General features: G+C 36.9%; 1 protein-coding gene across 6 annotated transcripts in view; it reads right to left on the reverse strand.

Annotated features, from left to right (window-relative positions):
* The window catches only part of STXBP4 (syntaxin binding protein 4), a 166,667-nt gene that overhangs the window by 139,405 nt on the left and 14,028 nt on the right, over positions 1-13,234 (reverse strand). Inside the window, exons 2-4 of one of the 6 annotated variants that reach the window (XM_019817653.3) lie at positions 13,109-13,185; positions 12,006-12,130; positions 7,933-8,049 (exon numbers count right to left, since the gene is read on the reverse strand). In XM_019817653.3, coding sequence (XP_019673212.2) covers positions 7,933-8,049 — 117 coding nt within the window. In that variant the 5' untranslated portion in view covers positions 12,006-12,130; positions 13,109-13,185. Of the gene's footprint in view, positions 1-7,932; positions 8,066-10,492; positions 11,245-12,005; positions 12,131-13,108; positions 13,186-13,234 lie in introns of those variants that run through there. The other 5 variants (XM_006940190.5, XM_019817652.3, XM_045045033.1 and 2 more) reach the window with 5 other exon arrangements.

Raw genomic sequence — 13,234 nt, forward strand, 5'->3', positions numbered from 1 at the left:
ATTAAACAAAATTAAAAAAAAAAAGATACCAAGTGCTACCTCTTACACTGAATACTAAGTACATAGGAAAATAAATAAATATAAAATATTTATCAAAAAATTTTATGGAAATGTCATTTCAAATACTATGTAAAAGACACTATAACCTAAATGCATGACTCTACAACTCTTCTAAATTCTGAACATTATTCAAAAAATTAAACTAAAAAAAATTTGATTTTAAAATACATAAAATTTGAAAATTTCAATTTTATAAATATAACTAGCAAAGTCAGAGAACACAACACAAGTGCTATATTGACAAGTGATTTTTCCCCCCTTCTATTGACAAATGTATGAGGAGTAAAACACAATAGTAATTCTGGAAAAGACAAAGCAAAGTACCTACCAGAAGGATACTACATATTCAGTAAAACAAAAGAGCTTGTTTTAAAAGATTTTATAAACACAGTTCTGTAGTTGCCTGGGCCCAAACCTTATTACAGAGTTTGGTTACATATGCATGTAAATCAACTCTATCCAGACATACTTAGACATTTATGTACATTAGCTTATAATTTAATATGCTAAATTTTTGTTTTAGAACAGCTATCTACCCAGGGTTAAGATGAAACAGTAACAAACAAGAAAAACAACACTTCTGCCACAGGCAAAAAGATAAGGCTAATAATGGGGGAGAATAAACAAAATTCTAGAGTGCTTATTTCCAGGAGGAAGGGTGGGGAATGTGATCAGGGAACGGACACAGGAAGCCTGAGTAGTACCTAAAATTTTCTACTTCTTAAGTCTAAGTAACTCTAAGTGAACTCTAAGCAGATTCATAGGTGTTCATTCTATTTTTATGCTCCATTTATGTGTCAAATGTCACATCATCAAAAAGAAAAGAAATTCTCCATCCCCCCCAAATAAAAAGGAGCTCATAATATCTGCCCCAACAATGTGTTTAGCTAGCTGAATTATGTTTTGGTTTTATATTCCAGTTCTATATTGGAAGTAAGGGTCAAATAGAGAAATTTTTAATCTAATTTCAAAATAAATTAATAAGTAAGTGAAATTAAATAAATGTCATTATTAAATCCAGCCCTAGGCATTTGGAATCTACAAAACAGCTCTTTATTGGAATCAGTTCAGTAAGGTAGATTACAACTAAAATTTAATGGCTATACTACTATTGACTTGTATCACAAAGCCTGGCAACAATTTAGGGAGAGAAAAGGGGAAAACGAAGACAGAAGAAAGCTCTGTTTCACTGGAGCAAAGCTTTCAAGGACACCAACAAGGAGGGGTATCTGGGTGGCTCAGTCGGTTAAGTGTCTGACTTCGGCTCAGGTCACGATCTCACGGTTCGTGAGTTCGAGCCCCACGTCGGGCTCTGCACTGACAGCTCGGAGCCTAGAGTCTGCTTCGGATTCTATGTCTCCCTCTCTCTCTCTCTCTCTGTCCCTCCCCTGCTCACGCTCTGTCTGTCTCTCTCTCTCTCTCAAAAATAAAAAAAACATTAAAAAAAAATTAAAGGACACTGACAAGGAAAAAAAAGGATTTTTTAGAATCAGGGTGGCAGACAGTACATACTGTCAGATGGCAGTTCTTCCATTTGGGCAGGGGCCTTCAGACACAGTGGACAGAAGAGGAAAGAGCAGGAGGTATGGCAGCCGGATAGACCCGAATGCTAATTTGAGCTCTACAACTTGCTAGCTAGATGTTCATAAACAAATAGAGAGAGAGTGAAAGAGGGAAGGGGGCTGGGAGAGGCACAAGAGCTAATCCACAAAAAACATAGATCTGAATTAAAAATTGTTGGAGGGAGCTCCCGTATCCACGTATCTTATATAGACCACAGCTGGCTGTCAGGGTTGCAGAGAAAAAGGCTACTGAAAACACATAGGTGGGGCACCTGGGTGGCTCAGTTGGTTAAGTGTCTGCTCAGGTCATGATCTCATGGTTCGTGAGTTTGAGCCCTGCATTGGGCTCTCTGCTGTCAGCACAGGGCCTGCTTCAGATCCTCTGCCCCCCGCCCCTGCCCCTCCCCTGTTAGTGTGCTCGCGCATTCTCTCTCTCAAAGAAATAAACAAATCAACATTAAAAAAAACAGGTAGGCAACAGGATTTCAGCAGACCTGCTATCTTCCACATTTTCCTCTCAGACTGTACACTATTAGCAGTACAGAGGGAAAAGCTCCCATGAACACAATTTAATGTATCTTATATTAAAGCACACTGAGGTACCGAAGTAGCATTTTCCATCAGGACAAGAGTCAGAAAAGGGAGGAAGAATAATGCCCTCTAACTGCAGCTTTTGGTGTTTATATATATTTTTTCCTTTACTAAAAAGTATTTACAGCGTTTTTTTTTTCTTTGCCTCCTAGAATAAGATCTTAGCTGATCATGTGAATTTCTGAACCTGCTTAAAAGTCAGAACCTGCAAACTAAAACACAGCTATTTCTGTAAAAGTCTGGCATTCAAAACCAGTGAATCTTGCCCCAGTTGGATTAATGTATATGTGAAGATACTAACTTCGGGGACATGCTGAGGCCTCTTCCACACTGTCTGGGTTCTGATTCAGCAGTTACTGAGCAACTGCATAAGGCGCCAGGCAAGGCGCCAAGCACTGTCACATGCCCACCTTCAGGGTCTGCATTCTTTTGCATTGACATTTACAAAGATGTTGAAGTCATAACATATCCCTGACCATTTAGACACTTCTGTTAAAAACCACCAGCACTGTTCATTTACAATAACCATTATATAGTTTTCTAAATAACATGTTACCATGTTATCAGAAACCATCTATACAGCCTGACTCTGATTTAACTAACTCTTGATTCCTGAATACTAAGGAAGGCTCCTGCAAGACTTCCCGTTCTTTTCCCATTACTTTCAGAAACTGTCAACTTCTTTTACTGCCAGTTACTAATATGAATTTAGGCAAGACGCTTAATCTCTATGAGATTCCATTTTCTTAGCTGTAAAGTGGAGATAAATACCTGTCACACAAGCTTGCTATTAGTAATTAAGTAACATAGATGAAATTCTAGCACACTGTAGGTGTCAAATAAATTGAATCAGAATTCCATGCCTGTTGTAATTTTTGCATCGATAGCAAATTTAATCCTATTTACTCCTCAAATTAAGAACCTTTAAAGGCTGCCCATGGGTAGGAAAAGTTGAAATTCCTTAGCTTCCCAGACTCAGCACAACAAACTACCTACAATCTACTTTCTCCAGCCTCACCATCCACCTTCCCTCCTCAGCATACAAATTCTTCAATCTATTCTCAGAAAATGTTGTTCATACCACCTACCCCACCACTTCTCCACCTGATGAACTGGCACTTAAACTTCACCGCCAAGTACAAACATTTGCTCCGAGATAAGTTTGCCCCAATCGCCTGGAATTACTTATCTGTTCCTCTCTCCCCAAAAGCACTTTTACTTATCTCAGTAATTACACTTACTTTGTGCTGTCCCTATTTGTCCACATAGCTTTTTCTCTCCTATTAGAGCACATTAATCCAGCGACTTCCAAACTAGCAGCCTTGATTTTTTTCAGTTGACCAGAACCATGTCCTTTTCATGGTTGTTTCCCCCAGCCAGGTACACAATAAGCCCACAATAAATTAATCAGGGCCAGAAAACAGTCTGAGAAAATTAAGGTGGCTCAGACAGTAGTAATAATGGCAAAAGAGAAAAGAATGACTTGTAAAGTGAACCCTCTTGGGTTGCTACTTCCTTAGCTTCCACTGATGGGACTGGCTTCTAGACACTATGTCATCCAGAGGCCTTGGTCCGAGTTCCACGGTTAGGATCAGCACATTCTGAAAACAGACTTCCTCTGAAAGATAAATATGTCCTACTTCGATCCTCTGTGAACAATGACTTAACCATTAGTATCTACATCTGTGTGATCGCTGTCTTTACCTACAGGATTTGACTTAAAAAAAAAAGGTCCTGAATTTATCAAATTTAAGATGACGTTGACTGTAAGATGGCCATTATTTTACACAGCACTAAGAGAAGAAAATGCTGCCAATTACACTATGAATTGATTGTAAGACTCATCTCATAGAGCTTATATGTATGTGCTTTAATATAGGTCTTAGAATCAGTTAAATGATATATGAAATGTAGTATCAGGTTTGAAGAAAAGCTTTTGATCACTGCCTGCTTTCCTTACACTATCAGAAAAACAAAGAAGCAAAAACATGTGAAAACTTCAAAGAAAGTTTGTGTCCAGAATATAACACAAAGGACAAGGGAAGCAGGGGACTTGGTATGGAGCCAGATGGTGGCAGGGGAATGGGGAACAGGCAGAAACATGACAGAATGACTAAGGGATCATTCATTCATAAATATTAACTGAGCAATTAGTTTATGCCAGGCATCACTTTGGGGACTAAGGATATTATTGTGAATAAAACCAGATAGAATCCTCCCACCTAGGAAACATACTGTCTTGTGGTTCAGACAGAGTTGATAAAATAAGTACAGATATGGATGTGTGTTTACAAACTGAGATCGGTGATATCTCAGGAAAGAAACGGGATCTAGGAGCACATATAGGAAAAAAGACCTGGCCTAAACTGGAGGGTACCGAGAACACATTCCTTAGGAATTAGTCTTTGAATAGATATTTGGAAGTCATGGCGGCGGCAGCATGGGTGTGTTCTGAGTCAGAGGGTACAGCATATGAGAAAGAACTTCAGGAAACTGAAAAAATACCGCTCTGGAAGCATAAAGATGGAAAGCCAGAGAAATAGAGGGCAGAAGTCACGTGATACAGGCAACTGAATATTAGTAAGATAGGCTGGGGAGGAAATAGGCATGGTTTATAAAAGCAGACAAAGCTATTGTGAGATCTGATTAAAAGCTATGTGCTGGTGGTGGAGATCAAGAAGACTGATGGGCTCAAGTGATATTTAGAGAGTAAAAAAGTCAACAGCATGTGCTGATAAAACTGGGGATGAATGTTAAGGGAGAGGAAGTAGTTAGGCTGCCGTTAGGTTTTCTAACTTGGTACAACTGGAAGGTGTCATTCATCAAGTTTGGGAACAGAGGAAGAAGCTCTCTTTGGGAAGAGATGGCCAGATGAGGGTATGGTGTGACTATCATGAGTCTTGCCTCAACTACAGTGAGTTTGAGATGCCTTAAGGAGATCCAAGTGGAAATGCTGACCAAGCAATTGGACATGTGAGTATGAAGCTCAAAGGAGTATCTCAGCCAGAAAAAGGTCTAAGATTGAACACTAAAGACTCCAGACTGATGTGGAACTGGCTGGTGGGGTGAAAAGGGCCTTGGAGTTCTCATATTTCCTCAGTACCTAGTACATCTAATCTCCTCCTATAGGCTGTCTCTAACACTTTGAGCTGGAAGAATCTTTCCTTCTATTGCAACGGAAAAATTGTCAAGATGCCCCAAGTTTGAATATGTTTTTCAAAGAAACATGGTATTTTGGTTACAGAACCAGTACTGTATTTTGTATTTCCCAGTAGGAAAACATTCATGCATGTGTAAGGGGGTGGGGGTGAGGGTTCAGGCAGCTGTGATTAATTAAAGATTTCTTCTGAGTTCCAATAGCCCTCTAACATATGAAGTTTGGGAATATAAATGCAATATAATCCATCTATAAGCTTGGGGATTACCTATACTGTAATTCTCAAACAGAATATTATAATTAGAGCAAGTGAAAGCACTCATATGCATTTAAAAATATGAAGGTGCTCAGTTCAGCAACTTAATAAGGATAATCTTATGAGCCTGTGTTTCCTATTGTATGAATGCATCTACTATGCAGAAATTTTGCACAGATTAGAAATTTATTAACATGCCTAACAGTATTTGGAACACAGTAAATGCTATTATTAATAAAAACATTTAAAAATAAAACTGCACCAATTTGTATTTGCAGAATAAATATGCATGTAACTCTCCATCTTGAGGAAGTATACAAAAATGAGTGTGAGCATTGCAAGTGTATTTATTCTTCTCTGTCTCCACCTTTCTCTGTTTTGGCTGTTTTTTTCCTTTGGACTTGACCAGATACTGTCAAGGAACATTAATAACTCTGTGCTGCTCTCTAGTGGTAAATATAGAATATAGTCCATTAAATGACTACTTTTTGATAGCCTTCCAAACAATGAAATTCTAAGAAAAACCAGTAAGAGAAAGTATTTAATTTCCCAGTCTGCTACCACTGATAGCAGATTAAGTGTCACTCAGCATGTTATCACTTTATTATTTTAACTATAAATATGTTTCATTGGAATAAAAAGGCACAAACTGATACGTATCATAATAGCAAATTTTTATCACTTGTTAGATACCATGATCTATTATTACATTGTATGAAGTGTGGTCTAAGAAATAACTTGGCTATAGTGAACACACACACACACACACACACACACACACACACACACACGTCCCTCAACTAAAGCAGTCATAAACACCTCAATTCTTACAAGACTAATTTTATTTTTTGTTGGAATTTGTTAAACATTTTAGTATTTAAGTAAACTTTATTTGGTTAATAATTTAAATTCAATAGCTAAAATTCTGTATTATTATATATCCTAAATTTATTATATAACACTTACAACATGGTAAGTATATCCTATTATCTCAACAAGCTTGAAACAACTGAAATCATTTCTACTAATTTTGAAATTATTGGCGAAACTAATTTTTTTTTCCTAACAAGGGGAATAAAAATCCAGTTGCCTAGATAAACTACTTGCTAAACAAATGTTTGGGGTGAGGGTGGAGGTAAGGACAGGACTATTTATTGAATCAAAATAACTAACAGAACAACAATATGAATAAACTTAATGTTAAAAGGATCCTTTCTCATGCTCTATAGCTTGCTGTTAATACAATTATTTTATGAAATTCTTTATATCCTATATCTCTCCGAAAAGGACTGCAGGCAATTTTCAACAAAAGACAGATAGAATCACATTAGTAAAACAGATATGGCAAATGAAATTCAGGAGGAATGAAAATGAAAATATAGTAACTAGTTTGTTAACTAAGTTGTTGATATTGTACTTCAAATGTGGATCTGAGCTTTCTAGCAACCAGAGCAAAAAGGAAATCATGATTTATATATTTCTTATAACAAAGAGGGGAGTAAGGCTTTCTAATTTGTAAAAAAAGAAAAAAAAGATATTTTCTGGTCTTAAATCTAAATCTAATTTCTCATGCGGGCAACTAATGTGTGATATAAATAACAAACTAAACAAGAATTACTGCAAATTCAGAGATGAGCAGAATTTATATGCTGAGTTTGTATATTTTGCATTTAGGAGAGGCTAAATATGAAGGTACTTCCAGTTTAAGTGATCTGACTTAATCCAAATTCAGCAGTGGAGAGGTAACATGCCTTCAAATACAATTTCTCAAAATCAGACTTTGGATAAGAGTTAAATAGTATATTATTAAAAATATATAACCTTTAGTTAAGAGTTTGAAGTCTGGGGGCACCTGGGTGGCTCACTTGGTTACGTGTCTGACTTCAGCTCATGATCTCACAGTTTGTGAGTTGGAGCCCCGTGTTGGGCTCTGTGCTGATAGCTCAGAGCCTGGAGCCTGCTTTAGATCCTGTGTCTCCCTCTCTCTGCCCCTCCCCTGATCGCAGACTCTCTCTCTCTCTCTCTCTCTCTCTCTCCAAAATAAATAAACACTAAAAAAAAAAAAAAAAAAATTCTGAAATCTGTTATTTTCCAATTTATTTCATGTTTACTTCCTATTTATTTGTTAGGTTAAAGCTCCTTGAAGGTAAAGGCCTATCTTCCAGTTCTTACAAGATCTTTCACTGAGAAATAGTCACCGGGGACATTCAATTAATACTAAAAATTTACTGATGTAGTAGGAAAACAAACCTCACCACTAGTAGGTTTGGTTTTTGGTGAAGTATTATTTTTATTTTAATTTTTACCTTGTAACAGTCTCCTCCAGGAATAATTTCCTGAATATATACCAAGGGGCCTTCGTTCCGGTTAATTCCTCCAAGGATCTTCAGACCAAGGCCCGTTTCCTTGGTAACTGTGATCATCTGAAAGGCAGGATCCCTAAGATAAAGTAAATTAGCACTCACAGGTTAGCCTAGAGGATCTATGCCCACTTTTTCTTCAAACTACTTGTTAAATCAAATTCTTAGATCTAGATAACCCCATAGACTCAGTACATACCAGTAACGACATTTAGAAAAGTATGATGATAGGAAAACAATCAAATGGATTCTGTTATCTGTAGTATTTTTTTTTCTATAAAAACAAACCATAGAAGAAATTACAGCAATAGTGCTTATTTCTCTGTTGTAGAAGGAAGAAAAATACCTTCAACATATAATTTAAATATATTTAAAGGTTTATTAAAGGTAACTGAACAGATTTCCCTTTTTAGCTGGCTTCTTAGACTACACTGAGGGATCAATCCCAAAATTAAAGATTTTATTGAGTTAGGTAAGTGACTTTTTAAAAGACATGTTGGCAGTCATTTAAAGCAAAATAAATATGACCTCCATTTGAATATCAAAAAGAAAAGTTTATCTTTTTAATTTCAGAAGAGTATTTTCTGATAGAAAGCACGTGCTCATCCGTAATTTATGTCAAACGTTAAGAACAATGACATTAGAAAAGAAAGAGGGGCGCCTGAGTGGCTCAGGCAGTTAAGCATCTGACTTCAGTTAAAGTCGTGATCTTGCAGTTCATGAGTTTGAGCCCCACATTGGGCTCTGTGCTGACAGCTCAGAGCCCGCAGTCTGCTTCAGATTCAGTGTCTTCCCCTCCCTCTGCCCCTACCCCACTTGCTCTCTCTGTCTCTCAAAAAATAAATAAATACTAAAAAATTTTTTTAGAAAAAGAAAAGAAGGAACTGTCAAAAGAATTCTATAAAAGGCATACCCTCAAATTGTGTTTCTGAACACTCCAGTCAGAGCGGAGACTTTTATTGGTCAAAGAGGGCTTGAACACGGTTTCAAATAAGGCTTAGGGCTGCCTGCTTACATAGGATGTAACTGGGGTTGTGCTAAGCAATATACATACACTATGCTATTCAACTTAGCATTTATACAACTCCTAAGATTATTACCCTCATTTTTCTGAAAGCACCAAAGTCTGGGAAGGTTAACTTGGTGGTCTAAGGTTATAAAGCTGGAGAACAGCAATGGAAACCCAGTTTGTGTTACTCTAGAGGCGAAATGTGGCATAAGATATGCTTCATGGTCGTATTAAAGCCAGTGATGAATATTGGAGCTATCTTCACACATATCAAAAAAACTGAAACTGGTATTAAAAAAGGTGCCTCGTATCTTAAATATGATTACAGTTTTTAGAAAAAGCTTTCTTAGCTTCTGCCACAAGAATTCTAACTATATCTTTAAGAAAGCATGTATTCAAAAGTTAAATAATAAAAAAGACAGGAGGAAAAAAATACAAAAAACCCCACAAAACCTTATAAGCCTTCCTGCTTTTGAATATTTTGCTCTCTACACAGGACATTGTTCAGGGTTGCATTATACAGAATTAAGCTCTGGTGTTGGATGGCCTCTCTGGTTACTAGGGCAACAGTCAATTAGCTAGAAAAAGAGGCAGAAGGGACTAGGTCCACAATGTTTCACTGTTACAGATTTCAGAAGCTCAGCCCACTTTTGATGGAATATTAGGTTATAAGGGCATAAAAGAATGAAGCCTAGAATTGAGAGAGAGGAGGGAGAGGGGGAATTAAGGTACCTCATTAGGTACCTCGTATAACCTCTTAAACCCTCCAAATGCAAATTTCCTTCAATGGGGGATACTTATAATCTCCACCATATATTAGTGCTTCAGTAAAGGATCCCTCTTTTTCTAATTGTCAACAGAATTTCTGTATTTTGTACAGCATTTACTTGCCAGGACCTTATGTTACAACTCCCTTATGTTAAAATTTTGTATTATTTACTTTTTCTTAGCTATTAGAAATAGTTCTGCTGCTCAACTTTAATCCCAGAGAATTACAAGTTAAAACTAGGCAGAGATATTGCTATTTACTTACAAGATCAACATATAATTTAAAACTGTGACAATATACTCCAGTGACAAGGCTGTGGAAAAAGAGGTACTCTTGTACATTGTTGATGGGAATGCAAAATGGCGTAACTTCTAATGAGGGAATTTGGTAAACTCTACGTTTACCCTCTGATCCAGAAATCCCATTTCTAGGAATCTATCCCAAAGATACTCTGGCAAAAAAATACAAAATTACATGTATACTAGGTTATTTATTTTCGCATAATTTGAAATCTTCAAAAATTGCAAATAATGGGTGTCTATCAATAAGGTGCTGGCTGAATAAACTATGGTAAATTGATAGGATAGAATACATAGTTACAAAAGGTACAAGAAAGACATTTATAGACTGATATGAAGAGACCACCAGGATATAATTTTAAAAATTTTATATATATATATATATTTTTTTTTTAAAGGCAAGATCAAAGAGTATATATAATATGCTACCTTTTTGTTAAGAATATGCTGGTGAGTGGAAACTGGGAGGTGGAGCCTGAATGTTGGGGCCGTCTTGACTCAGTCATATGATTCTTTCCCATGGCCTTGATTTTGCCTTAAGTAGTTGGACAAAACTCTCTGCTGTCCCAGAAAGTAAAACTGTTCAGCACCAGAGCATAAAGCTGTGCATGGAGCTCTTTGCACACACCACAGATGAGCCCGGCTGGTGACCCCTGGAGACCAGAACTTTCCAGTGCTCTCAGGAGGTGATGTCAGAGAAAGACATCCTGAGTTTAACCAGCCTGACATCCTTCTCCAGGGAAGACCTGTGAACCTGAGCTGAAGGGCTAATGTGCATGTGTTTACTATGAATAATAGCTTTGAGGTAAAAATATTGACTCAAGTGTGTATATATATACACACACAAATACATATATATATAAAACATGTGTATATATTTATATGTATATTATTTGCTTATCCAAAAAGAAGCACAGGGAAAGAACCAAAAATAAAAATGGTTATCTATAGGAAGAATGAGGACACAGAGTGAATGAAAGACAAGAATGCCTTATTCTATGAGTTACAGGTTTGCAAAATGGCCACAAGTTCTTCCCATCGCTGTCTGTATGCCCTTTGGAATGTGACTTTACTGTTCCTTCCATTAAAAAGTAGAGTCTAGGGGTGCCTGGGTGGTTTAGTTGGTTGAGCATCTGACTTCGGCTTGGGTCATGATCTCACAGTTCGTGAGTTCGAGCCCCGTGTTGGGCTCTATGCAGACAGCTCAGAGCCTGGAGCCTGCTTCAGATTCTGTGTCTCCCTCTCTCTCTGCTCCTCTCCCACTCATGCTCTGTCTCTCTCTTTATCCTTCAAAAAAATAAATAAAAACATTAAAAAAAAAGTAGATTCTATATCTATACCTCTTGAATTTGGACTTGGCTATCTGAATTGCTTCAGTCAATGACAGACCAGCAAATGTAAGGGAAACAGACATTTGAAAAACACTTGGGCTTGTTGCTGGGAACCATTCCACCATCCTGTGAAAAAGCCTGAGCTAGCCTCTTGGAGAATGAGACCAGGTTCAGAGAGATAGCCATCCAGACTTTCCAGATGAGGCCCCAGAAATGTAAATGAGGCCATCCTACACTATCTGATACATACCAGAACAACCAAAGCATGAGAAAAAATAAATGCTTGCTGTTTCAAGGCAATTCGGGTGGTTTGTTACTCAGCAAAAGTTAATCTTATATTATCTTATTTTGATACTTGAATCATAAAATATTTTAAATATTCAAAATATCAGATCAAATTTTTTAAAAAGCAATTTCTATAAAGAATTATAAAAAAGAATGCAGAATTTATCCCATACATTGATTTACATTGGAAAGTAATTATTGATCAACTTCCTAATTATTGCTTTAGACCAGTTAGCTGTATAAAATTTTGAACTAAAAGCTCATTAACATTCTGTATATTTCAAACTATGTAGCTCAAAACATATTACATTTAATTTTAAAATTACTTTTCAAGTAGACTGGATGATACCACAGCAGGTGTATTTTTATTCATGATTTTACCACAGGAGCCTTGGATTTAACCACTGTGTAAATGAAGATCTTGATGAAGAGTCTAGAAATTCTTCTTTTCCTAAGAATGGAGAAGTAGAAAATAAATTTTCATGCCTTAAGAGTAGTCAAATTCGATTTCAATTTTGCATAAAAACATCACATACACTTGGTATGTAAATGATATGCATTTATATAGACACGTTAGAGGTTGATAATATCTAAGAAATATAAAGACAGTTCTCCAGAGAGAGAGAGAGAGAGAGAGAGAGAGAGAGAGAGAAAGAGAGAGAGAGCTATAGCTATAGGGCTATATTCACATCATTATCTGTATCTATATAAAATTGGCATTTCCTGGCAGAGATGAAAAATACAGTTAAGCTTTAGGTAACTATATAGCTTCCACCATTAATATACTTAAATCACATACTAATAAAACACTGTGACAAATATCTCTTGTGAGCACAAGGCTAGAAAGTTGTTTTTTTTTTTAATGTTTATTTATTTTTTATTTTTTTAATGCTTTTATTCATTTTTGAGAGACAGAACACTGGTTCGGGAGGGGAAGAAAGACAGAGGGAGACACAGAATCTGAAGCAGGCTCCAGGCTCTGAGCTGTCAGCACAGATCCCAAAGCAGGGCTTGAACCCACAAACAGTGAGATCATGACCTGAACCAAAATCAGATGCTTAACCGACTGAGCCACCCAGAAGTCCCATTAATGTTTATTTATTTATTTTGGAAAGGCAGAGAGAGAGAGAGAGAGAGAGAGAGAGAGAGAGAGAGAGAGAGAGAGAGAGAATGCACAAGTAGGGGAGGGGCAGAAAGAGAGAGGGAGACACAGAATCACAATCAGGCTCCAGGCTCCAAGTTGTCAGCACAGAGCCTGACACAGGGCTTGAACCCATGAACCATGAGATCATGACCTAAGGCAAAGTCAGGTGCTCAACCGACTGACTGAGCCACCCAGGTGCCCAGGCTAGAAAGTTTATAGTCAGAATATCTGTAAGATAATTATACAATACACTGTTGAAAAAAACAGAAATTCCTATTGTCATACCAACTATCTTGAGGGACTTCTTGTAGATCCAATATTACTCTGAATCATATCATTCCACAAGCTTCTTAAATACTTTCCTGTGAAAAGAAAAAAAAAAATATGTGTGTGTGTGTGTGTGTGTATGAT

This window comes from Felis catus, chromosome E1 (assembly GCF_018350175.1).
Source record: "Felis catus isolate Fca126 chromosome E1, F.catus_Fca126_mat1.0, whole genome shotgun sequence".
NCBI classification, from domain to species: domain Eukaryota; kingdom Metazoa; phylum Chordata; class Mammalia; order Carnivora; family Felidae; genus Felis; species Felis catus.